The sequence below is a fragment of the Acomys russatus genome, chromosome 24, assembly GCF_903995435.1.
Source record: "Acomys russatus chromosome 24, mAcoRus1.1, whole genome shotgun sequence".
In the NCBI taxonomy this organism is placed as follows: domain Eukaryota; kingdom Metazoa; phylum Chordata; class Mammalia; order Rodentia; family Muridae; genus Acomys; species Acomys russatus.
Window position 1 is genome coordinate 20,112,324 of NC_067160.1, and position 27,604 is coordinate 20,139,927.

The 27,604-nt window shown below is 37.0% G+C and overlaps 2 protein-coding genes across 2 annotated transcripts in view; both read left to right on the forward strand.

Annotated features, from left to right (window-relative positions):
* Scn9a (sodium voltage-gated channel alpha subunit 9) overlaps window positions 1-26,984 on the forward strand; it is a 156,453-nt gene extending 129,469 nt beyond the window's left edge. The window contains exons 21-27 of the mRNA XM_051167159.1: window positions 3,027-3,149; window positions 13,422-13,703; window positions 14,394-14,447; window positions 15,230-15,367; window positions 19,961-20,065; window positions 20,327-20,597; window positions 23,883-26,984. Of these exons, the coding sequence (XP_051023116.1) occupies window positions 3,027-3,149; window positions 13,422-13,703; window positions 14,394-14,447; window positions 15,230-15,367; window positions 19,961-20,065; window positions 20,327-20,597; window positions 23,883-25,075 (2,166 nt within the window). The 3' untranslated portion in view covers window positions 25,076-26,984. The remainder of the gene's footprint in view (window positions 1-3,026; window positions 3,150-13,421; window positions 13,704-14,393; window positions 14,448-15,229; window positions 15,368-19,960; window positions 20,066-20,326; window positions 20,598-23,882) is intronic.
* The window catches only part of LOC127207716 (sodium channel protein type 1 subunit alpha), a 278,089-nt gene that overhangs the window by 53,854 nt on the left and 196,631 nt on the right, over window positions 1-27,604 (forward strand). The gene's annotated exons all lie outside the window — the stretch shown is intronic.

Sequence of the window (27,604 nt, forward strand, 5' to 3'; positions counted from 1 at the left end):
CTCTAACACTTGGAACTTATCCTTGCATATGTTTCCCCAAAATGAAAGAAATGTAATTTTAAAACTACACGTTATGTGAGACTAGAGAGATGGCTCAAAGGCTAAGAGCACTGGCTTCTCTTCCAGAGGACCTAGCTTTGATTCTCAGCACCCACATGGTGACTCACAACCCTCTATAAACACCTATCTCAGGTAATATGATTCTTTCTCCTGGACTACATGGGCACTACACACACATGGTGAACAGACATACATGTTGGAAAAATACTTACATATGGTTCAAAAAACAGTTTTCTTAAAAATTCACGTGATTTAAATATCATTCCAGTTAACATTAACAAAATAATTAAATACAAGAGAATCCTTGAGAGATAGAAACAGAAAATGACAAATGAATGTTTCTAAGGGAGAGGATAATAATTTTCACAACCTTAATTTCAGAGATGAAGGGGAGATATTCAAGTTGTCTGACATAGTAGTTGAACTTTAAGTAAAAATTCAGAATTAAGGTGAATTCTATGATACAGATAAGAAAAGGCAAGGGAATATTTGTCTCAATCATAGTCACAGAGAAATAAAAAAAAATGAATCCCTTTTATCATTTTTCACTAATTATCAACTACCAACCCCTATAGAAGGGCAGCAAAGGATTAAAGTCATCATTAGTTACTTCAATAAATTCAGAGAACATTTTAGGACTTAGATGATGGAAAAGGCATAAGAATAGTTTACATGTTATTTTAAACAATTGATAAATGATTTGGGAGCTGGGGGCACCTACCATGTGTGAGGTATTCACACTGCTCAGTATTCAACAGAGAAAAGTAAATGATGAGGAGATGGTGAATTGTTGTCACTGCTTCCTTATTAGTTTGATTTGTTGACAATGTCATATACATATGCACTAACTACTGCACTTCCAGCTTCCCTCCAACACAGTCCACATTAGTCTATCTAGGGTTGTTTTTGTTCAGCTCAAAGGTGCAGGCAGTCATGTTAGTAAAACTTTCTGGTGTAGTTTCTGATGTTCCTAGAAAGTTTATGTATTTAGGAATATACATGTGACAATAATTAATGAAAAAAGAGGCCATGAAGAAAAAAGGAGAAGGGGGTATATTCTTAATCCCATAAATCTGAGGGAAAAGGCCACTGCCCCAAATCATCATGGCCATATTAATTATAGCAATCAGTTAGTTAGAACAAGCTTTTTAAAAATTCATGTACATGGGTTGTCTCTGGATAAAAATGAGGTTCAAGAGATCATTATTGGACATGGGTAAGATAAGGAATTTTACAGTCGAGAAGTAGGGGATTTCCAAATGGGGGGTTTGGCAGGCAAATAGGTCAGGTTGCAGACACAGAGCACAACAACCTCTTGAAACAAAGACATGCTTGCAAAATGATCATAACAGCAGATGGTCAAAACCTTTTGAAACAAAGGCATGGTTGCTGTTTCCTGGAAAATGTAATGTAGAACCATTTGAGGTTAAGGTTAAGGTTTCTCAATCCTTGAGAAACACTTTTAATTATAAACAAGAATGAATCTAGTTTGTTTTTACTAAAAGATGACTTTCAAGTTTAAGGTGGATGTAGGTTGGTTTATTAAAATGAGAGGAAATAGGGGAAGGAAATGAAATGAGAAATTATAATAGTCCCCAGAGATATAAGAAATACTTTTAAAATTGAAAAAAAAAATAACAAAATACGTGTGGGGACATGAGCATATGTTCTAAGTTATGGACTGAGTTGCAGTGTGTCTCAAGATTATCACATATTTGTTTTCAGAACATTCAGCAAAAGTTTGAAGGAAAATCCTGCTGTTAAAGAATGTTCAAATTTTAAGTAATAATTTTTAAAATCTTCCTTATGAAAAAGAGAGCATACCTTTGTTTCTTAAGTGGGAAATAATTGACGTGCATGGTTGAATCAGTTTAGAAATGGAAAGCGTCATGGGCCCAACTTGCTGTAGGCTGTTCGAAATGTAAGTTCTATTTGGTAGGATATTCTGAAGTGCCTCCACAAGGACATCTATTCCACAGAACAGTTTACCTGTCACTAGCAGCAGCAGTGAACTTCTGAGCAATGAAGCTTTTGTTCTCTAAACCATTAAGTAGAAACTGACCCAAATCTACTCCTCTCTAGAAATTCTGAGTCTCCTTGACATTGCATTTCTCTTGTGTTGAAGACATCATCCTTAGATAAGTGCCTGCTATGGTAAATAATAAACAGAAATTACTCAGAGATGGAACTCACTCAGAGATAGATTTGTTCTTCACTGCGGAACTCACTGTGCTGTTCCACAAGGGACGATGATTTCCTTTCTGCAAGTGTTCTTTCTTTTGAAATAACTCTTGAGAAGAGCACACATTCCTATAGCATTGTCATGTGGTGGCTAGGCCATGCCATGATGAAATTGTTATATATTTAGGTTGACTGTTAAGCAGTGAGTCATCTATCCTCAGTCTAACTTCAGTATAATTCACAATTCCTTTCCATAAATTATTATAAGCAGATCTTTGGTGACAAACTTGGCAAATTGAAGGCAATAAGCAATCTCGTTTGGAAATTGTCCTGATCTCAGTCATGAATCTTCAGGTGGCTTTCTAAATACAGGCTACACTCATGTTTGTATATATTTAAGCTTTTAACATACTTTTATAACAGCTTTGGAAGCACACTTAGGTGTGACATTAGTTTTATTTTAATAGACAATTTATTGGTTGTTGTTATTAAATGTTCAGACATAATAAACAATTAGATAATCAGTAATTACTACATAGAAATATTGTGTGTGCTGTTTCTATTTAGGTGTTATAATAAGTAACCTTTCTTCTTTCCATTATTTTAACCTTCCATAAAACCTATTTTCTTTGAAAAGCTTCTTTCTTACCTATTGGGGGCTGACTAGATAGGTTTATATACAAAATTACATACTTTTTGTTGTTTTATTTTAGTGCAGTTTATAACTGAATTTTCTGTGTCTGTTACTTCATTAAAATTGTTACTGAAAATGTCATTTTTTGCAGGTATCTCTGGTTACTTTAGTAGCCAACACTCTTGGATACTCAGAACTTGGTCCTATTAAATCCCTACGGACACTGAGGGCTCTAAGACCCCTAAGAGCCTTGTCTAGATTTGAAGGAATGAGGGTAAGAAAATACCAAACTCCTTAATGTAAAATCCTTATTGTTTAAGTATAGTTTGAGGTAGTTCTAAAACAAATGAAAAGTTATTATAGACTATCACAGCATACATACATATGCATATACTTGTGATGTGTTTATATATAGTAAGTACACGTGGAATTATGAAGTACCTACTATGCCACAAAGCAGTAAATGATACTATAATCTTCTTTTAGATATGATCCTAATAAGTTGCCTTTCTTTTCAAAACTGAGCTTTTCTGATGCTGCAGTTAAATGATGAGATCACTAATAGTCCTGATAGCACTTCTCATATACACATCAATGATTTGCCTCATCACATGCCCAAATGATTTTTGATTAAGGAAGAAACTTAGGTGGGGAACATAATCAATGATAAGAAGGTGAAACAACATTAGCCATGATTAATAATTAGTGGAATTATATCAAAATTACATTTAAAGAATCTAAGCCCCAAGAGTTAAGTTCTTTTTGCTATATGCTGCATAATATCCCCCAAAGAGTGTTAATGTACAAAAACAAAGTGGTGAAACGTTCACTACAGTCAACAAAGTTTTAAAGGCTTTATATATTAAATTGGCAACTTTTTCATACCACCCATAGAAGAAAATGCCTATATTTCTTGCATTTAGTACATCATTTGTTACTATTCATCTTTCTTTGTTACTATTTAATTAATTTATTCAGATTACATCTCAATTGTTATCCCATCCCTTGTGTCCTCCCATTCCTCCCTCCCTCCCTTTTTCACCCTATTCCCCTCCTCTATGTCTGTGACCAAGGGGGACCTCTTCTCCCACTATATGCTCATAGGCTATCACGTCTCATCTTGGTAGCCTGCTTATCATTCCTCTGAGCGCTGCCACCAGGCCTCCTCACTAAGGGAATGTGGTCAAATATGGGGCACTAGAGTTCGTGTCGGAGTCACTACCTGATCTCCACTCAACTGTGGAGAATGTCCTAGTCCATTGGCTAGATCTGGGTAGGGGTTCGAAGTTTATTGCACGTATTGTCATTGGCTGGTGCCGTAGTTTGAGCAGGACCCCTGGGCCCAGATCTGCCCATCATCATGTTCTTGTAGGTTTCTAGGACCCTCTGGATCCTTCTATTTCCCCATTCTACCATGCTTCTCTCACCTAGAGTTCCAGTAGGATGTCCTCCCCTCCGTCCCACTTTCTTTGGGAAGTGAAGACTTTCATGGGACATGTCCCTTGGGCTAGTGTCCAGATACATGTGAATATACACCATTTGACTCTTTCTGCTTCTGGGTTAACTCACTCATTATGATCATTTCTAGTTCAATCCATTTGTCAAAAACTTAAGGATTACCTTGTATTTAATAGCTGAGTAGTGTTACATAGTGTAAATGTACAACAGTTTCTTGATCCATTCTTTTACTGAGGGACACTTAGGTTATTTCCAGGTTCTGGCCATTATAAATAAGACTGCTATGAGCATGGTTGAATATATGTCCTTTTTTGTGTGGTGGAGAATCTTCTGGGTATATTCCAAGGAGTAGAATAACTGTGTCTTGAGGAAGCCCTATTCCCAGTTTTTTGAGAAAGCATGAGATAGATTTCCAAAGTGGTTGTACAAATTTGCATTCCCACCAGCAATGAAGGAATGATCCCCTTTCTCTACATCCTCACTAGCATGTGTTTCACTTGAGTTTTGATCTTGGCCACTTTGATGGGAGTAAGATGGAAACTCAGAGTCATTTAATTTGCATTTCTCAGATGACTAAAGACGTTGAGCATCTCCTTAAGTGTTTCTTAGCCATTCGATATTCCTCTGTTGAGAATTCTCTGTTTAGTTCTGAGCTCCATTTCATAATTGGGTTGTTGAGTTTGGTGGTGTTTAGTTTCTTGAATTCTTTATATATTTTGGATATTAGATCTTTGTCAGATGAAAGGTTGGTGAAGATCTTTTCCCAATCTACAGGCTGTCGCTGTGTTCTCTTGACAGTGTCTTCTGCTTTACAGAAGCTTCTCAGCCTCATGAGGTCCCATTTATTAATTGTTGACATTTAGGCCTGGGCTGTTGGTGTTCTGTTCAGGAAGTTGTCTCCTGTGCCACTTTATCTTCTAACAGATTTACTGTCTCTGGTTTTATATTGAAGTCTTTAATCCATTTGGACTTGAGTTTTGTGCATGGTGATAAATATGGATCTAATTGCATTTTTCCACATGTAGACATCCAGTTAGATCAGCACCATTGCTTAAATATGCTACTTTTTCCACTGACTAGATTTGGCTTCATTGTCACAAATCAAGTGCCCATATGTGTGTGGATTCATTTCTGGGTCTTTGATTTGATTTCATTGATTAACCAGCCTATTGCTGTGCCAGTACCATGCTGTTTTAGTTACTGTTGCTCTATAGTTCAGCTTGAGATCAGATATGGAGATTCTTCCAGAGGATCTTTTATTGTACAGGATTGTTTTAGTTATTCTAGGTTTTTAGTTTTTCCATATGAAGTTGAGAATTGATCTTTCAATGTCTTTAAAAAATTGTGTAGGTATTTTGACAAGGATTACATTGAATCTGTAAATTGCTTTTGGTAAGATGGCATTTTTACTGCGTTAATTCTCCTTATCCACGAACAAGGAAGATCATTCCATCTTCTGATGTCATCTTCAATTTCTTTCTTCAGAGTTTGAAATTTTTTTTCAAACAAGTCCTTCACCTGATTGATAGAGTTACTCCTGGTAGTTTATATTGCTTGTGGCTAACGTGAAGGGTGTAGTTTCCCTAATTTCTTCCTCTGCACGGATGTCCTTTGTATATAGGAAGGCTACTGACACTTTTTAGTTAATTTTGTATCCAGCCATTTTGCTGAAGGTGTTTATCAGCTGTAGGAGTTCTCTGGTGGAATTTTAGGGGTCATTTATGTACAGAGTCATATCATCTGCAAATATGGATAACTTGACTTTCTCCTTTCCCGTTTGGGTCCCCTTGATCTCCATTTGTTGTCTCACTGCTCTGGCTAGAACTTCAAGTACTATATTGAAGACATATGGAGAGAGTGGGCAGCCTTGCTCAGTCCCCAATTTTAGAAGAATTTCCTTGAGTATCTCCTCATTTAATATGATGTTGGCTATTGGCTTGCTGTATATAGCCTTTATTATGTTGAGGTATGTATCTTGTATCTCTGATCTCTCCAAAACTTTAAACATGAATAGGTGTTAGATTTTATCAAATGCTTTCTCTGCATCTAAGGAGATGATCATGTGGATTTTACTTTCAGTTAGTTTATATGGTAGGTTACATTTATGGATTTCCATATTTTAAACCATCCCTGTATGCCTAGAATGAAGCCTACCTGGTCATGATGGATGGTATCTCTGATGTGTTCCTGTCTTCATTTTGCGAGTATTTTATTGAGTATTTTTGCATCGATGTTCATAAGAGAAATTGTTCTGAAATTCTCTTTCTTTGTTGAGTCTTTATGAAGTTTAGATATCAAAGTGACTGTGGCCTCATAGAATGAATTTGATAATGTTCCATCCATTTCTGTCTTTTGGAGTAGCTTAAAGGGTATTGGTATTAGTTCTTCCTTGAAGGTCTGGTAGAATTTTGCACTGAAACCATCTGTCCCTGGGTTTTTTGTTTTTGTTTTTTTGATTGCTTGTTTGTTTGCTTGGGAGGCTATCAATGATTGCTTCTATTTCTGTAGGAGAAATGGGCCTATTTAGCTTGTTTGTCTGTTCTTCACTCAATTTTGACAAGTGGAATTGAGCAAGAAAATTGTTCATTTCCCTTATATTTTCAAATTTTGTGGCATATATGCCTTTGAAGTAGGATCTTATGATTCTTTGTATTTCTTAGTGTCTGTTGTTATGTCTCCCTTTTCATTTCTGATGTTGTTAATTTGGATAGTGTCTTTCTGCTATTTAGTCAGTTTGGCTAATGGTTTGTCTATCCTGTTGATTTTCTGAAAGAACCAGATTCTGATTTTTTTTGAATTGTTCTATTTGTTTCTAATTTATTTATTTCAGCCTTGATTTTTATTATTGCCAGATGTCTACTCCTATTGGGTGTTTCTGCTTCTTTTTCCCCCCTAGGGCTTCCAGATGTGTCGTTACGTTGCTTATGTAGGATGTTTCCAATTTCTTTATAAAGGCACTTAGTGCTATGAATTTTCCTCTTAGCACTGCTTTCAATGTGTCCTAAAACTTTTGGGTATGTTGTTCCTTCATTTTCATTGAATTTCAGGAAGTCCTTAATTTCTTTCTTTATTTCTTCCCTGCCCCAGGTGTCAATAAGTAGAGAATTGTTTAGTTCCCATGTACCAGTAGGCTTTTTGTTATTTCTGTTGTTGTTGAAGTGCAGCCTAAGACCATGGATCTGATTGTATACAAAGTATTATTTCAATCTTCTTGTATCTGTTGAGGCTTGCTTTGTGACTTACTATGTGACCAATATTGGAGACGGTTCCATGGGGTGCCCAGAACATATTCCTTTGTGTTTGAGTGAAAAGGTCTATAGATATCCTCTAAATCCATTTGAGTCATGACGTTGATTAATCACATTATTTCCTGGCTTAGTTTCTGTTTTGATGACCTATCCTTCAGTGAGAGTGGGGTGTTGAATTCTCCCACTATTATTGTGTGGGGATCGAAGTGTGGGTTAAGCTTTGTTAATAGTTCTTTTACAAATGTGAGTGCCCTTGTATTGGGAGCATAGATGATCAGAATTGTGATATCATCTTGATTGACTTTACCTTTGATGACTATGAAGTGTCCTTCCTCATCCCTTTTGATTAATTTTGGTTGAAAGTCTATTTTGTTAGATATTAAAATGGGTATGCCAGCTTGCTTCTTGTGACCGTTTGCTTGGAATATTTTTTCCAGTCTTTTACCCTGAGGTAATGTCTATCTTATGGGTGAGATGTGTTTCTTGAAAGCAGAAGAATGTTGGATCTTGTTTATGTATCCATTCAGTTATACCGTGTCTTTTTATTGGAGAATTGAGACCACTGATGTTGAGAGATATTAATGACCAGTGACTGTTAACTCCCTTAATTTTGATGTTGGTTACAGTACAGAGTTGGTGTGGTTGTGCTTTTGCGATGGTGTAGTTTTGGTTGTAGCTTGTCCCTTTGGGGTGGAGTTTTCCTTCTAGTAACTTCTGTAAAGCCAGATTTGTGGATAGGTATTGTTTGAATTTGTTTTTGTCATGGAATATTTTGTTTTCTCCCTCAACGGTTATTGATGGTTTCACTGGGTATAGTAGTCTGGCCTGGCATCTGTGGTATCTTAGGGTTTGCAAGACCTCTGTCCAGGCCCTTCTGGCTTTTATGGTCTCTGCTAAGAAGTCAGGTGTGATTCTGACAGGTTTGCCATTAAATGTTAATTGGCCCTTTTCCCTTGCAGCTTTTAATATTTTTCTTTTTTCTGTATATTTTGTGTGTTGATTATTATGTGATGGGAAGTATTTCTTTTCTGGTCTATTCTATTTGGTGTTCTGTAGGCCTCTTGTATATTTATAAACATCTTTAAATTGGGGAAATTTTCTTCTATGATTTTGTTGAAAATGTATTCTGGGCCTTGGAGTCTAGCATATTCTCTTTCCTTAATTCCTATTATCTTCAGGTTTCTTCTTTTCATGGTGTCCTTGATTTCTTGGATGTTTTGTGTCCAGAATTTTTCAGACTTAGCGTTTTCTTTAATAGTTGCTTCAGGATCTATGATGTCTCTTCTAGACCCGATATTTGTTCCTTCCTCTTGGATTCTGTTAGAAAAGCTCGCTTCTGTGTTGCTTGTCTTCCTCTCTAAGCTCTCTCATTCCTGTTTTTCTTCTGTCTGTGTCTTTATTATTGTATCCATTTTCATCTTCAGATCTTGAACTGTTTTATTGATTTCTTTCCTCTGATTGTATATTCCTGAGTTTCTGCCATTGCCTCCTTTCAGGCCTTCAGAGCTTGAACTATTTTATTGATTTCCTTCATCTGGTTGTTTGTATTTTCCTGAATTTCTTCCAGACCTCTCTGTAGGCCTTTTTTATGTGTTCCACCTGTTTGGATGTGTCTTCCTGCATTTGATTACTAATATTATTTGTTTCTTCCATTATCATCCTCATTACTAAGGATCTGAGATCATTTTCTTGTATTTCAGTTATGTTTGAGTTCTCTGGGTTGCTTTCTTTGGGAAAGCTGCGATCTAGAGATGTCATATTGTTTTAGGTTTTTTGTTTTTTTGTTTATTTATGATTTTATGCTGGTGTTTAGTCATTTTGCCATCTCTGATTTTGCGAGGTAGCTTCTGGTGTTGGGTGGAGGGAGTCTGAGGACACAGTCACCCATTTTCTCAAGACTTCCCTAGACCAGGAGCTCTGATGCTTCACTGGTCTGGATGCCAGGAAGCCAGACCTGAAGTGTGGGTCTCTCCCAGTCAGTCATCTCTAGCTACCCTGTACCATGGGCTCCACAAGTGCCCTGGGTCTCAGATTGCATGCTGAACCCAGCCGAAGTGCCCATAGCCTCTGGGCACCTGTGTGGCATTGGGGCTCTCTGGGGATGGGTGCAGGGCAGGTGGCGGTGGGGGGGGGGTGGTGGGTAGGAAGAAATGATGGGAGCTGAGGACAGCTCCACTTCCTGTCTCCTGGAGACTTCCCTATGCCAGGAGCTCTGATGCTCCACTGGCCTGTGGTTTCCAGTAACGTCTCGGATCCCAGAGTACATGCTGAGTCCAGTTAGCTTCTCAGGCCCCAAACCACGTGCTGAGCCTGGTCAGCTTCATGGGGCCCAAAATGCTTGCTGAGTCCAGTTAGCGATTTGGGACCCAAACCCAAACCTCAAGCTGAGTCCAGTTAGGATCTCGGAGTCCAAACAAAGTGCTGAGTCCAGTTAGCATCTTGGGACCCAAACTGCTACGCTGAGTCCAGTTAGTGACATGAGACCCAAACCCAAACCGTGAGTCCAGTTAGCATCTTGGGATCCCAAACTGCCGCACTGAGTCCAGTTAGCAACTTGGGACCCAAACCCAAACCACGCACTGAGTCCAGTTAGTTTCTTTGGACCCAGACCACGCGCTGAGCCCTTTTTCCCACGGCAATTCTTACCATACCCCATGCCAATCACCTCTGCCATAGGGTTCCTGGTTGGCCATTCCCAGCTGCCAACCTCAGCAGCCACCAGTGCTGCCACTGCAGCAGCAGCCGCTGCCGCAATGGTCTGCTCTCCAGGGGGTCTGTGCTCTTCGCTCATTCAGGGGTGTGTAGGTTTTTCCATAGTTTGTTCCTTTCGAACTGTGGAGTTCTCCTGCTGTGGTGGGGTGGGGAGCTTGGTGCTCCTGGTTAAGTAATCAGTCCAATTCCATGACTCGATCACTCTGGCTTCTAAACAAGGTCCTATTCATCTTTAGTATTATTATTATTATTATTATTATTATTATTATTATTATTATTATTATTATTATTTATGCCTGATTCCTCCGCCTATACTGTTCTCTCACCTTAGAGTGCTTCTATTTCCTGTTTTGAACCCCAACTCACCAATTTCAATGCAGTAGTCATCAATACAAATACCTCTTACCATTAAATTGCATTTGACTTTTGCTTGTCTGCCCAACACAAAACATAACCAAACATCCTTTTTTCTATGACCACATACCCAAGACTTTCATCATATTTTACTCATTTGTTTCTATAATTGCAATCTATGAGCAATTTAACATAGAGACTAGTCTGGCTTATTCACTTTAGAGTCATGGATACCCACAAATCGTCAACATTGATGGGGATTTTTAGAAATGCAGGCTTCTAACTAAGCCTAGCTAGCTACCTCCAGAAACTGAGAAAAGAGGGTCATGATTTAGAGACTAGCCTAGGCCATGTAATTAGACTCATCTCAAAAGAAGCCAGGGATATAACTCAGTGGTAGAATGTCTTGCTTTCATTAGAACCTGGCTCACTGATACCTGGTACATGTGTGTGTGTGTGTGCATAGAAACATAACACACACAAACCCCTGTAGATTGTAGATCTTGCCAAATGATAAAGTCTTGATTTAACCATCCCTGTATAAATATCAGAGAACCTGCTGATCTTTCACCCTTTGTATTGTTAGCTCTGTTTGCTGAAGTATCACTGTAACCTTTTACTAGTTCATGCATAGAGTAGATGGTTGCCAAGTATATGAGAGGTCAATATTTCAAAAGAACTAATAAGCAAAATACAAACACCATGAGAATGCAAAGCTCCCATTCCATTTCATGCACATAGATGGTATTAAGATTCATTACTTTAAGCTAGTGTTTTGAGCTTTGGTAGAATGTTGTGTTGTATTCATACTTATGATTGGCCTATGGATTTGACCGTTGTCTATTGAGTTTTATAAACAAAGAACATGCTTGCCCCTAGAAGATTATTTCTTTTGCTTAGTAAAAAACAAGTCTACAAGTTACAGGTTTTTGTTGTGGCTGTTGTTGTTGTTGTTGGTGGTGGTGGTGGTGGTAGTAATGAGTTTGATTCATTTTTTTTATATGACAAGTTGATCTGAATCAAAATATTTTAATATATTTTGAGGCTCCAAGTATTTATTTATGTTTACCCTGAATATAGAAGTATTTCTTCAAGTTGCAGAGTTACTTTGGGGCAATAAAGAAAACAGTACAAGTGAGGCAATTGACTGTAGTTTCCTCAGAGTCCTGAGGCTCTGCTCCTCTGCTGCCCCATCACTCTGTTAATACACATGCCAGTTGTTGTGCTGGGAAAAAGGAAGAGTGTAATGGTAAATAGGGCATAGCTCCACACTTGTGAGTGGGGTGCCCCAAGTGAAGGAAACAGCATTCCGTGGATCGTCCTATAATAGCTAAACCACAGTGCTATAAGAATGCCACAGCAATGCCTGAGATATGATAAGAAGATCTCACAATGCGGTAACACTACAACCATGACTATCAAAGACAGTCCAAAGCCACGAGTCATTAGGCACTCCCAGCGTGGATGCTATACATTTGATGTAAAAAGTTGAGTATGTTAGGCTTTGGAGCTAAGGACTGCAAGATACAATGTGAGCCAGTGAAAAGCACAGAAGGTGAAGACTGAAATGAGAATGGAGAGGTGAGTCTGATGAGGAGCTGGTCACTCTAAACATCACTCTGGGCCTGTTTTCCTTGCCTTTTTGGAGATCATCTATTTAGTAATATCTGATAAAGTATGCCATGGAGAACAACCACGAAGCTGCCCTGGAATCCCTGCACAGTAATTCTTATTGTTCCAGTTGAGGGGTGAAAAAAAAAATCACCATCCGTCCACTGACTGTCACAGTGAAGGAGGTTCAACTGAAGCAGAGTCAGACCCTTTATTTATGGATGACAGATGGCTACAGTGTAACCCATACTGAAAAAATTTAACCTGCCTCTAATGTGTCCCCATGCACAAGTGTCTTGATATACTGCTTAATAAGTTGAAAGAGTGAACACTACACTGTTTTCTAACAAACTAGCTCTAATTCGTTTGTGCCCAGATATGGATCAGGACTGAAGAGTCAGAAAAAAATATAGGTTTTTGAAGGATGAGATAATTAAGAAAACCTGGGGAGAGGTAACTACTCCAGAAGGTGTGCTGGGGAAAGTGAAGCAGTGACATCACAAGATCAATAGCAAAGAAAAGGTTGAGCAGCAGTGATGAGGAAGGTCATAAAGCAAGCTTCACACCATGTTAGCTTCCACTGTGGCCAACGCTGCCTATATGTGGCCACGCACTTACATAAGAGTTCATTTTAGAGTTAGAAAAATAGCTTGAAGAAAATTTCCTTCATTGCAAAGAATCATCCCAATCTAAAGAAGTCAAACCAATAAAAGACTCCTAACTGTAACTCAATCTAGTAGAAACTAGTATGTTCACAGTACGGGAGAATGGGTTTCTGAATGCTGGTGATTCCAGGATGGTGAGACTGTAAATACGTACTTCATTTTTTATCATTTATGTTTACGTATCTCTCTTCTGTAAAGTTTGTAGATTTATGAATTTGTTTTAGTGGTATCAGGACTTTGGGGGCTTTTTTTTTTTTCATTTATTTGAAGTGTAATATTATCTTGGCCATTTATGCTGGGAAGTTTTCTGTCTTAATCATGAAACTTGTAAATCAAAAATCATGGTTTTGTGACACACTTTGTATTGCTTAGCCCACTACTGATGGTTATATATAAGCTACTCAATATAGCTTGTTGGTTGGTTGGCTTTATACCTTTAATCCTGCTTGACATTGTCTACTGATCCTAATTAGTCTTATTTTTTCTTTTGGGTACCAGGTAGTGGTCAATGCACTCATAGGAGCAATCCCTTCCATCATGAATGTGCTTCTTGTGTGTCTCATATTCTGGCTAATATTTAGCATCATGGGAGTCAATCTGTTTGCTGGCAAGTTCTATGAGTGTGTTAACACTACAGATGGAACACGATTTTCTACATCTCAAGTTGCGAACTATTCTGAGTGTGCAGCTCTTATGAATGTTAGTGGAAATGTGCGATGGAAAAACCTGAAAGTGAACTTTGATAATGTTGGGCTTGGTTACCTGTCACTGCTTCAAGTTGTAAGTGACCCCTTTCATGAGTACTTGGTATGGAGTGGAGGGTGTAAATCACTCTTTAAATATACTACTAACTAGAATTTAAGATGCCATGTGATTTCTCAAATAGACTTGATTTTTTTTTTCTTGGAACATGTGCCCCATAAGTATGGATAAAGAGGACAGTGTTCTTGAATTTTAGATTTATTCATCCAGAATTGACCATTTGTTTTAATTTGAACCCCTATCACAGTTGCAATTATTACCCACCAAGTAGTTACTGAGGGACTTCTGTTTATCTTGCAAGGGAGTAAAAAGAATTTGCTAGAGGCATAGAGAAGCCTTGAAAAATGAAGACAAATTGTTTTTTAACCCTAAAGATAAAACTCTCTTCCACTTTTGGGAAGTAGAAGTTTGTATGTAAAATGCACAAGGATTTGTAACAATTTTGAAATGCTTAATTAGGAAAAAGGCTTAGAGAATGTCCTTTTAAAAAAATTTACAGCAGATTTAACATGGCTTTAACATCTTAAATAAATGTATGTGATGCTCTGGTTTAAAAAGATCATAGCATTTTAATGTCAAATTGCTATTTTTAAACAGAACAAAACTAATTTGATGTTACTTGTAGATATTATAAGATTAAATAGACAAAACTATATGATAATTTTAGAGTCTGTGTTTCACATACAATTTCTACAAATGTATTTACAGGCAACATTCAAGGGATGGATGGATATTATGTATGCAGCAGTTGATTCTGTTAATGTAAGTACTGATCAACCTAAAACTATTATTTTAGTTTAGCTTTAGAATTTGAACCACAGCTCTCTAGCACCCTAATTATGAACAAATACAATGAAAAGCTTCACCCTGCTGTAGTCAAGTGCTTAGGAGTGTACCATTTGGAGATGGGCCTTATGTAAATTCTGGGTCTGCTACATTCTTCAAATTTTGCAGCCAACTCTGAGCAGTGTGCTGGAAAAAAAAATGCAATAACCCAGTGTCTCCATTACAGGTGTGTTGTGAGGATCCACCAAGGAGCACTGACAATAGGCTAGTGGCAACCAGCGAGCAGCAAATACTAGCTGATCAAACTAAAAGTGAAATGATTTTTATTCATAGTTTTTATTGTTTTTATATTTTGAAACACCTTGAAAAAAAATTCCTTGCCAATAAACTTTAAAGCTTACTGGCTAGTTTTTGCTCCTCTGAGATCCAGAAAAGACATTTTAACAGCCAATGGAAACATGATAAAATTAATGTGAATCTGGTATCATCACTACTTTTACAGTTTCATCTAGAAATGAATTGTCTGTTTTCAGTCACCTAGCCAGTGACTTTTCCTGTGAGTCTGAGATCAAGTACGATCATTAAAGATAGTGCATATGTACAGTGTAAGCATCTATAACACCAGCTTACTGAATAGATGTGCTTCTACCATATTAACTTTTTCTAGGTTCGCAGTCTCCTCAGAGTTACCTTGTCAACCTATGTGAGACCAAAACTAATACAATTTGTTGTCAATGTGCTATTACCTTTTTCTATAGGTAAATGAGCAGCCAAAATATGAATACAACCTCTACATGTATATTTACTTTGTCATCTTTATCATCTTTGGGTCATTCTTCACTTTGAACTTGTTCATTGGTGTCATCATAGATAATTTCAACCAACAGAAAAAGAAGATAAGTATTTTAAATGTTTGCTTTATTGCACTGAGAAAGTATTAATTAACTTGATATGAATTAGTTATTTTACATTTTATTTTTCAAAATAACTGCTCTAATATGCAATATGCCTATATTATAGTATTATAAATTTGTTGTGTAAAATGTTGTGTCATAGTTTTAAAGGGTACATTAAATTGTTCTGTTTTCTCTGCTATTGCTTGTAGAGGACTGGACAATAAACATATCACTAACTCAAACCAGTGAAGTACTTTGTTCAAAGTTGCTTTATTTATTTATTTATTTATTTATTTATTTATTTATTTAATTTCAGGCATATCCCTTTTTTTTTTTTTTTTTTTTCCTGCTAGCCATTTTTCTGTGGTGTGTCTTAGGATGGAGCTTAGGCGACAGTCACCTATGATGAGGCTGCTAAACTCATGTCACTAATGTTATAACCTGAGAAACAATATAGCTGATGAAAGTAAGTTCCGCTAAGTACACATATCCGCTGCTCCCCTGAGCTTTTCAACTCGTGAATGCTCATCAGCTGCAGGCTCTTCCAACAGTCACAATGAAAGAGCACAAAGAACAGGACTTAAAATGACAGTAATTTATCCTCCCCCCCCCCCATCTACGAGATAAAGAGATGGAGGCACTCTGCTCTTGTCCAGGCCTCTAGGAGAGGAGCCAATGTTGTATCCCCTGGGCCCCATCACTCCAAGCTCTGATTTGTTTTCCTCCCTCAATACTGTCTCCTCCTTTAATAAGTACCAGTCATACTGGTAGTGCAAATTATGAACCTGCACTACTCTACTTGCACCTTCTCTTAATTAAAAGACTCTAGTCAACAACCATGTCCTCAACCAATGTCACATTCTGGGGTGCTAGGAATTATGATTTCTATGTATATTTAAAGGGATTGGAATTCTACTCACAAAGTCAACCATCATAGTCCTAATTATTCTACTACAATGTTGTAGAAAAGAGAACGTGGAGTTGGGGATTTGACGTAGGTAAAGCACTTACCTGAGAAGCAGAAAGCCCAGAATTTGGTCTCAGGATAAAAATAAATAAGGAAGTAAATAAATAACCAAAAAAACCAATTAGAAAATTAAAAAAGACAAAAGGCACAATGGGATAAGTAATTGACTCCATATCAGACATCCAAAAAATAAATAGAATCAGGACTATATCGCCTATCTATTAAATATTTAAGCAACTCTTTTATTCCATTGGCTACACCACAGCTTCAGAAACTGCATCTATGAAATAGCTAACAGAGCAATGAGACAATTTGACAAAAATGGACATGGGCAGTCAGGAAACTTGATGCAATTGTATATGGTATTTGATATGCTCTTTGAAGGTAGGTAAGAGGACATGCAGTAACTAGGAGGTCAAAGGATGGACAATCTTCATGAAGGAGATCAGAAAAATGTGAGTGTATGCCTAGCCCTAATAAAGGAGACAGCTGTTCTGGGTGAACACTAACTCACCCAGTTAATGTGTAGTTTAGATTTTAAGATAGAAATTAAAAACTGATGATGTCTGTAGCCTTGGGAAAGAAGATTTTAAAATCCTTGTAAAATATTGTTCAATGGAACTGATATATCATTGGGTATTTCAAGCAAGGAATAATATGCAAGCAGGACACTGTCATTATTGGAATTCTGTTATGTCTGATACTGCACAATATTCCTTATGTGTATGATATAGAGGAATAGTCTCTAGTTAACTTCTTGAGCAGGTTATGTGACATGTATGCAGTCTGACCCTGGAGAGTAGCTTCATCATAAACCAAGCTCCCAATTCCTGCAGCCATAAAATATGAAACTGGGCTTTAGCAAAAGTGTCCATGACTGGGGAAACCCAGGTTAGTCCAGACTCTGTTTAATCTACTACCTGAGCTGCTGTTAGAAGATCAAAAATGCCCTAGGTAGTAGGGAACATATTCAATTGAGACATTTTTACCAAACAGTGTCTCCATGGCCATTGGAGGTTGCAAGAGAACAGAATCTGTGTCTTAGGTTTCTTGACACTAAACTGAGTTGCTATGGTTAGGCTACCACCTATAGGAAGAGAGACTCTCAGAGAATTAGTAGGATCACTAGAGAAAATGATATCAGGTTCCTGCTTCATATCTGCAGATACATATGTGATGTGAATGCACTGACATGCAGGTAGTGCACAGAATTCACTACCACAGGCACAAGAGAGGTCTATTTGGTTCAAATCCCATATGTTACCATATTCAATGTAGCCTTTTAAATATTTTAAATGTAAATATTTTAATTTCAATTTATGGCTCTACCCACTCACTTTGAAATAAACATTTCCACTTTATCCGTTTTCTCAACAATTCATCGCTTCTGTTAGTACTGTCTCCATCCTTAATAAGTTCATGTGACATTTCAATTTCTATTGTTAATCACAAGCATATAACTGAAGGTGAGTAGGTAAGTTATGAATAGGTTTAGGTTATAGAATAGAAAAATAAGAAGACACAGATGCTGACTAGGGGTGTGGACACCAATGTACAGATTCTAAGTAACAGCAACTCCTTTTAATACCTACATTCATATAAGGAAGATGAATCGCAACTATACGAGAATGTCCCTTGTTCGAAACTTTGAAGTCCCATATTTTTCAGATGTAATATTTTCTTGTATTTTTAAACACTAACATACCAATTGAGCTATTAGGCCCAATCCTAAATAAAAAAAGACAGTCATTTATGTTTCACAGTCTTCCAGTACACATGAAGGTAATTTGGTATAAAATTTGACATGCACCTGCATTTTCACTAAGATCCAAGCCATTAGGCGAGGCATAGAATTCTCTACTTTGGATATCATGCCAATTCTCACAGGTTTCAGAGTTTGGAAGTTTTCAAGTTTATATAGACCATTTGTAAAGTATTTCTACTCTGTTTTACACTGTTAGGCAAGTATGATTCAGCAAAAGAATGTGTATTTGCTCTATGAAAATATGGTAATAATGCTTTGGGTAAATCAATGAACTTATATATGGACAAGAGATTGTGAGATTTTACCAAAGATAATAAAACTCATGACCTAGTCTTAACTGATAAACAATACATATGTGACATCCAGTGAACTTTCAGATAGGACAGCCTGACCTACCAGGTGACTACATGGTTTTTCTAGGAGGACATTTTGCACAAGGCCTATATAGTCTGTAGTGAAAAAACAACAGTGGATAGTTCTGGCTTGGTACATTGCAAAATCTCCTCAGGGTTTTACCACACCCATCAAAAACATTGGCAATCAGAATCTCTTTCCCAGAAAACAAAGTCTGCAAGATTATTTGGGGCTTCAAACTTCTTTTCAGCATGTTGCTACCAACTTCCATTGAGTTTCTAAAATGTGAGGCTAGTCAGTCACTACTAGTAAGCACCAAGGACCAAGGCCGCTGTTGACGTGAGCATGAACTCTTTGACATCAGATGAGTACCAAACTGACATAAGGACTCCAGGACAACCAGGAAGGGTACATAAAATCTCAGACAAAGAAAGTGTGGCTTCTGTTAGGTGTTTTCCCAGTAAGAAATGAGTCCCAAATAGAGCTGAATCCAGGAAAACAAAATGGAAGCCACAGCGAGGTCACCCTTAACCCCAAGACCATACAAGTTAAGGAGTTGGAGCTTTAGGGTCTCAGACATGATCCCTAATACACAAATTACTCTATATTATGCTATGACCTTAAAAGGACAGTAGCAAAGGCCAGTGCAGAGGCCACACTATTCTGTGAAGAGTGCAGATAACCTTAAGAAGCATCAAGAAGAAACCAAAGTTTTTAGCCTTCCTGTCTGAGGATTTGTTTTGTCAAGTGGATAAAAGCTTTAAAATGCCACCATTACATCAGTTTTTAATGTTTAATCTTGTTGACTGCTTTTCTTTTTGTTTCGTTATTTGACAGTCTTTCAGATTCCTAAGACTGATTACTGGTAGCTTCTTTAGTGCTTGAACTTTACAAATATAATGTTGACATCCAATAAAATATTGATATTAAAACTGAAGACTGATATTAAAAACACAGTTTCTTTAAATAAAGAGAGACACAGATGTGGACGCTGACATAGATAAAGTACTGCACAAGGATTTCTAGAACTGTCTGCTAATTTTTCTCCATCAATGAAATGGTGACATGGAGAAATAAATATAAATTAATTAAAAATTAGTACTATGTTAGTTGTTGTTTTAGAACCCTACTCTTAATTACAGTCCTAAACATCAGCCAAAATATAAAAGATATTTTTAAAATTTCCTAATCTGTTATCTAGTGCACATATTTTCTAATAAGAAAAATAGCAGGAGAAATAAAACCTCAGCAAAAAGACTAAAACAGAACAGATTAGTATATCAACAGGCAACTGAACAGTCATGCTTATATGTAATGTATATACTCTATATATGTGACTTACATTATGCTCATGTTTATACATAGATAACCCTTTTAGGCATATAAGCTCCTCGGAATTTAACAATGTGAATTTCATCTCTATGTTTATATATTTAACCTTTATACATCAGAAGATAGAACTACATTTTGATCTGGTTTTAACAGCATTTCTCTTTTATTCCTTTACCTTGGAGGTCAAGACATCTTTATGACAGAAGAACAGAAGAAATACTATAATGCTATGAAGAAGCTGGGGTCCAAGAAACCACAAAAACCAATACCTAGGCCAGGGGTAAATACATATATCTCATATATATATATACATATATAAATATATGTAAATTCTTTTCACTGTGTTCGCTTAATTATTTTAAAATTATAATGTATATTTACTCTTTTTATAACCTTTACATATTTGGGCTTTTGTACAATATACTTTGATCATGTTTTTCTCCTCTCCCAACTCCTCCCAGATCCTTTGTATATTTTAGTTTGCTGATAACACTTGGGAATATTATTCTGCATCTTGTCTCATATTTGGTTTGTTTTGCAGAACAAATTCCAAGGATGTATATTTGACTTAGTGACTAACCAAGCTTTTGATATCACCATCATGGTTCTTATATGCCTCAACATGGTAACCATGATGGTAGAAAAGGAGGGGCAAAGTAAGTACATGGATTATGTTCTGTCCTGGATCAACCTGGTCTTCATTATCCTGTTCAGTGGGGAGTGTGTGCTGAAGCTAATCTCCCTCAGACATTACTACTTCACTGTGGGATGGAACATTTTCGATTTTGTGGTAGTGATCCTCTCCATCGTAGGTAAGGCCACTTACTAATCAAACCTTCGTTTTGATTAAAATGCACACGTGCTCATAGAACTTTCTGCATGCTTGAGATCTCTTTTACTGTCAAGTGAGTTATGAATGGGAAAGAACAAAGGGAATGTAGAAAGAAGGCTAGTTCTGTGTCAGAATTCTGAGTTCAAGCTCAGGCACCAAATGTCAAATGTTTGGCTTTGTCAGAAAGAATTTCTGTTGAGAGTAGTTTCTGAATTTACTTCTGGAAGCATGTTTATAGGTAGCTAGTCACAAATGTGTCTTATAAGCCAATGAAGAGCATGTAATTACATTTAGTTTGATCAGGGTGAAAGCTAGTCACATGGACACCAGCATATTTTGACTCTTAAATTCATCCTGAACCTAAGATGTCAAAAACTGCCATTTTCATCTCTAAAACTTAATACTTGGCCATTTTACAAAATTCAGTTTTTTTTTCATGTAGCAGGTTGTGTTTGTGTAGCACACACATAATTTATATGCCTTTCCTTTTCACCATCATCTCTTTCCTGTTCTCTTTATGTGCACACATTTAATATTTAAGGTTGTGTTTCATTTTTTAGCATTGAAATTCCTTCATGAAAGCAATTTTGGAATAAAACACATAGGTAATCAAACAAGGCCATTATAATCTAAAGGTTGTATAATCCCAAATCCCAATAAAGAATGTCAAATTACTTAAAATCAATTTTTAGATAATATTGCCACCAAGTGTGCTATATCAAAGAAATTTAAAATTCAGGTAGTAATGTCATAGTGACAAGATGAAATATAATGACAGCAGCTTTCCCATTCAGTCAGAAGGATAGAAGAACATCCTTCTATCACGTGGCTTAGCAAATGCTGACCAGGGAATTAAAGTAAGAAAACAAAGAGGCGCATGCATTAAAACCCAGGAGTAATTCATCTTTATGCTCATCATTTCCTGACACTCTTCTAAGTGCAAGAGTTGACTGTGGCTGTGTGCACTTGACTGACATTCTAGCATTAAGGATCCTCTGGCCCTGCACACCTGTAATCCCAACATTAAGGACACTTTGCCAAGAGGATATATGGAGTTCAAAACCATCCTAGGCTACCTAGTCAGGCAGTCTCAAACTTTAAAAATCAAACAAATCAATTGGCGTTCAGAAAAGACAAATTATAAATTACTTATTAACATTGATAATTCTTTGAAATGTTGACCAAAATAAAATAAAATAAAATATAATTGAAGAAAAGTTTAGCTCAAACTTATAATAAGAGTAAGATTAAAAATTTAGTAATGAATTTTACTGTATCGGACTTCTACGAAAAAAATAAAGGACAAAAACCTGAAATAATTGAGAGAGTAGTAATGAATTATGACTTTCTGTGGATTTTTAAATCCACATGTATGTGTATCTGTGTGAGTGTATGTCATGTGTGGGGGTGCTCACAGAAGCCAGCAGAGGGTCTTAGACCCCTTGGAGCTGAAATTACACCCAGTTGTGAGCCGCCAAATATAGAAGCTGGAAACCAAACTCGGGTCCTCTGCAAACAAAGCAGGAGCCATTAACACTGAGAGACTTCTCCAGCCTCAGTGACTACTTCTTAGAGAAATTGATTTATAATTTCAATAAAACTATCAGTGAAACATTTTAGATGATGGTGTTATAGACTGAAAACACAACACTGATTACAGTGTTTAAGAATAAAAGTTCAAAGAATTTGGAGGAACTAAACATTAAATTTTAATATACAATTAGTAATTTAAGTAGTTTGATAGCCTTAATAAACAAAGGATGGTAATTAATCTATGTGGAGCAGCTGGAGTGAAGCACATCCTTACTCCCAGCACTGGGAAGACATAGGCAGGCAGACCTCTGTGAGGTCCAGACCTGGTTTTTTATATAGCAAATTCCAGTGCCCCAAGGGCAAGAGTGACATAGTCAAACCCTATCTAAAAAAAAAGTGGCTTAAAGCTAGAAAATTGTAAATTATTCTTATTTACAAGTATATATAATATGTGTGTGTGTGTGTGTGTGTGTGTGCTCATGCTTTTTATTAGTAGGATTTAGTTTATGCATAGCTTTAGCACTGAGCTCCATTCTAGGGCCTGTAAATAGATTTTTTAAATTGTGATAAATGAAACAATTCTTTTTACATATACATTTATGTTATTACACGTATATACAATAAACCACATACAGCAAGAGGAACCATGAAACAATCAGGAATTATTTAACTGTTATAGTCATAGTGTTTTGCCTATTTGTATTTGGCATCCTTGAATAAAACATCTTTCCTATCTTGGAGAGGCTAAAATTCTGAATGTAAATCAATATCTATCATATCTCATCTCTATCAACCTAAAAACATCTATCTGGACTTAACCCCTAAAGAGCTAAGCTTAATTGTAAAATTAAACTATCTGGGCTTCAACCCCATCAGAGACTTGAGAAGGAGTAAAATAATTACCCAAGTAAACAGGAAGCACACATTAGCAGTTTCCAAAATGGAAAAAATGTGAAGACAGTTTGCTGCCCTAACAGTCACTCAAAACTCTGTATAACTTGGAGCATCATCAGCCTTCTGGCCCAATATATCTGACAGATATATTTGTGAGGCAGGAACTATTTGTCCCACCATACAACAAGGACATTTGCTCAACTATGTTCACAGCAGCTTTATTCATAACAGCCATAAACTGTAAACAGCCTGGATGTCCCTCGACCAAAGAATGAATAAAGAAACTGTGGTACATTTACACAATGGAATACTACTCAGCTTTTAAAATGAGGAAATCTTGAAATTTGCAGGCAAATCAATGGAACTAGAATCAATCATCTTAAGTGAGGTAACCCAGACCCAGACAGACAGACAGACAGACAGACAGACAGACAGACACACACACACACACACACACACACACACACACACATGAGTATATACTCACTTATAAGTGGATAGTAGCCTAAAATAGATCTCCTGTGAGAGACTCCACCCAGTGGGGGATCAGGACAGATACCAGAAATAGATTTTTGAACATGAGTGTGCATAATCCTTTCTATCAGTGACACAAACTTTAGTCTGAGGAGAATAAAAAACATTTTACAACAACAACCACAAAAAATAGAGCGAAGTGAATTTAGTTAAGATGAAAAATGCACAAGCAAATATTTGCTAAAATATTGAATTCGGGATACAACAGAAATTCTTAATTTATGTCAGATGAAGCTATTTAGATTGATGACATTGTGTGGCATGGATATTTAAACATTTCTGTCTATTATTCCTTCCAATATAGGAATGTTTCTCGCGGAGATGATAGAGAAGTATTTTGTGTCCCCTACCCTCTTCCGAGTCATCCGCCTGGCCAGGATTGGCCGAATCCTACGCCTGATCAAAGGCGCCAAGGGCATCCGCACCCTGCTCTTTGCTCTGATGATGTCCCTTCCTGCGCTGTTCAACATCGGCCTCTTGCTTTTCCTGGTCATGTTCATCTACGCCATCTTTGGGATGTCCAACTTTGCCTACGTTAAAAAAGAAGCTGGAATTAATGACATGTTCAACTTTGAGACCTTCGGAAATAGCATGATTTGCTTGTTTCAAATCACCACCTCTGCGGGCTGGGATGGACTGCTGGCCCCCATCCTCAACAGTGCACCGCCCGACTGTGACCCAAAAAAAGTTCACCCAGGAAGTTTAGTGGAAGGGGACTGCGGAAATCCATCCGTGGGGATTTTCTACTTTGTCAGCTACATCATCATATCCTTCCTGGTTGTGGTGAACATGTACATCGCGGTCATCTTGGAGAACTTCAGCGTTGCCACTGAAGAAAGCACTGAGCCCCTGAGTGAGGACGACTTTGAGATGTTCTACGAGGTCTGGGAGAAGTTCGACCCTGACGCCACTCAGTTCATAGAGTTCTGCAAGCTCTCTGACTTCGCAGCTGCCCTGGATCCGCCCCTCCTCATCGCAAAGCCAAACAAAGTCCAGCTCATCGCCATGGATCTACCCATGGTGAGTGGAGACCGCATCCACTGCCTGGACATCCTATTCGCTTTTACAAAGCGGGTCTTGGGTGAGAGCGGAGAGATGGATTCTCTTCGTTCACAGATGGAAGAAAGGTTTATGTCCGCCAACCCTTCTAAAGTGTCCTATGAACCCATCACGACCACACTAAAACGGAAACAAGAGGATGTATCTGCAACTATCATTCAGCGTGCTTACAGACGGTACCGCCTTCGGCAGAACGTCAAGAATATATCAAGTATATACATAAAAGATGGAGACAGGGGTGACGATTTACCTAATAAAGAAGATATGGTATTTGATAATGTTATAGAGAACTCAAGCCCAGATAAGACAGATGCAACTGCCTCTACCATCTCTCCACCTTCGTATGACAGTGTCACAAAGCCAGATCAGGAGAAATATGAAACAGACAAAACAGAAAAGGAGGACAAAGGGAAAGATGGGAAAGAAAGCAGGAAGTAGAGCTTTGTTTTGAGATACTGTTTACAGCCCGTGAAGGTGACTCACTTGTGTTAATAAGACTCTTTCATGGAGGTCTATGCCAAAGTCTTTTTATTAAAATATTCTCAAAGGCAGCACCGCCACTAGCTCTGATCCAGTGAGACACAGGGCAGCATTGACACATGGCTATTTTTGCATTGGTAAATGATTCCATAAGATTTGTGAGTGTAACTCTGTAGGGAATAATCAATACTGAAATCAAGGGTGATTTAATCATTTAACAAATCAGAAAACCATGTAGAATGTTTTCTCATTTGCCTCCATATCTTTTCTCCAGACTCTACTTAACACATGTACCCCATGTAAATATAGAAATTTGGGTATGTACTCACACATGCAATCAGACACAAATACAAACAGGGTTAGTTATTAGGTGGAATTCAATGCAAGTATTTTGCCTTTGGTTTGCAATGAAATTCTTTGTAAATGTCATAGGAATTAGTAGTGAAGGTTTTGTCAAAACATCTTGCTATTGGGAGTCAGAATCTTGATTCATAAATAGAGTTTGGTCTGGAGAGATGGCTTGGCCATTAAAGGCTAGGCTCACAAGCAAGAATAGAGTTCAGTTTATATTTTGAGGTGCTGAAACTTATCCTACAATGCATTGGAAGCAATTTATAGGTATCTATAAGATATCATGGGACTGAACATGTTTGTAGGCTGCTTATTTTAAAAATCACTTTCATTTACAGAAATTAGTATTCACCTTGATTTGTGGACATCTTTGGAATTTTGTGCTCACATGATTCTCCCATGTCAGTTGCTGAGCTGGAACTTCAGACACACATCACTGAGAACAAGTGTCCCTTTCTTATATCCTACTTTGTATGTGCAATAACCACAGACCTTGACGGTTATTTGAAATATATACATCATATTTCTCAATAGAAAAACATGAACATTATTTACAGAAAATTTAAGTTGCAAAGTTTTATTTACTCCTATTTATTCAATCCGGTTTGCACAATAAGACAGCTAATGACTCAACTCTTAAAGCCAGTTGCCACATTTATCTTCTTATACAGTTTTGGTTTGTCATACTTTATCTCTAAGCAAATTTAACGTTTCCCTTTAATGAAATATATCCTGAAATGCAATTAGCTACTTGATACCTTAGCACTTGTTTGAGCAGATGACTGGAGCACAGTATGTACTGCATCTCTTAAATACAATCCTTAATGTGTTTGGCAGCTTCCCAAATTACAATGAACACCAGGCTTTCAATACCTGCTCACCAGGTGCTTAGTATGAATGAAACAGCATTTAAAGAGTAAGTCTCATCAGCTTGCATTATTGCTACTAACTGCCCTAAGTGTAGAATTAATCCTCTAAACCTCGATTGTTTCCCCTGTAAATAACACAGATGTCACTTCCTCCCTTAATATTCTAATCTATGATGTGAAATGTATTTTTGCATTGATCAGTAAGATAGCCCTCATTCAGCTATTAATAGACTTATCATTTTAAGAGCATGCTCATTTTGAGTTAGTTGTAATTACCCTACCTAGGATTAGAAATCTACTTCATGTTTTTAAAGCACTTGTTTAAGAGTGCCCCAGACACATTCTCACATTATTTTATTTAATTTATAATGTGAAGTCTTTCTTCCAATTCATTATTGTTGCAGAGAAGAAAAGATGAGCTATGTAAGTACAAAGGGGTTTGATTTAGAAGATCCCGGGGGAAATTTTGAAGTAAATATGTAAAACATACTTCAATTTCCTTTTTGAGATTCAAAAATAACATAAAAATATTGATATAATAAGTTATTAAAACACATACTTTACTTCTTGCCCAGTTTTTTAAATAAAAGGTTTAACACATCCCTAGAGAGATGAAGAGCCATAGATAGAGAATGAGAAATAGAAAGAGGGAGAGAAAAAGAAACAAAAGTATGAGAAGGACAAAAACAAAGAGATAATTATAAAGAACTTGTCCAAAATGTTTTCAGTGCATTTTCCAGCTGTTTTTGGAGCTGCTTTTTAATTTCTATGGAAGAGACAAAGCAATGATCAGCTAGATGACAATATACCACATTGTGTGTCTGGTAAGCAGCTGAAATTGGTTTGGGTAATTTAATTAGGGAACCATACAAAGCCTTCCATTTGTAACTATTTTTAATACATTCAAATCAAGCAATCATTATTTTGCACCTATAAAAATATAACTATATTGTCCACTTTTATGACTATATTATGTGTGGATGTTGGGTATGGATTATCTGTAACTTACTATTAATGCTCTTACAGTGACTGATTTTTATGTAAATTTAAAATATGTTGGCAACTGGTTGCTCAACACATTTTTTTTAGCATTGAAAAAATTAACAGGTATAAAGTTTCTCTTCATGTTGACCATATTTCATCCTGAACTATATAATTTTAAATGTGATATTAAGTTTTATACATACATATATGTTGACCTTCAAAGTTGCTACTTATGACATTGTTTCAATTAAAATGGTATTTGACACTAGAATAGCACTTAGTA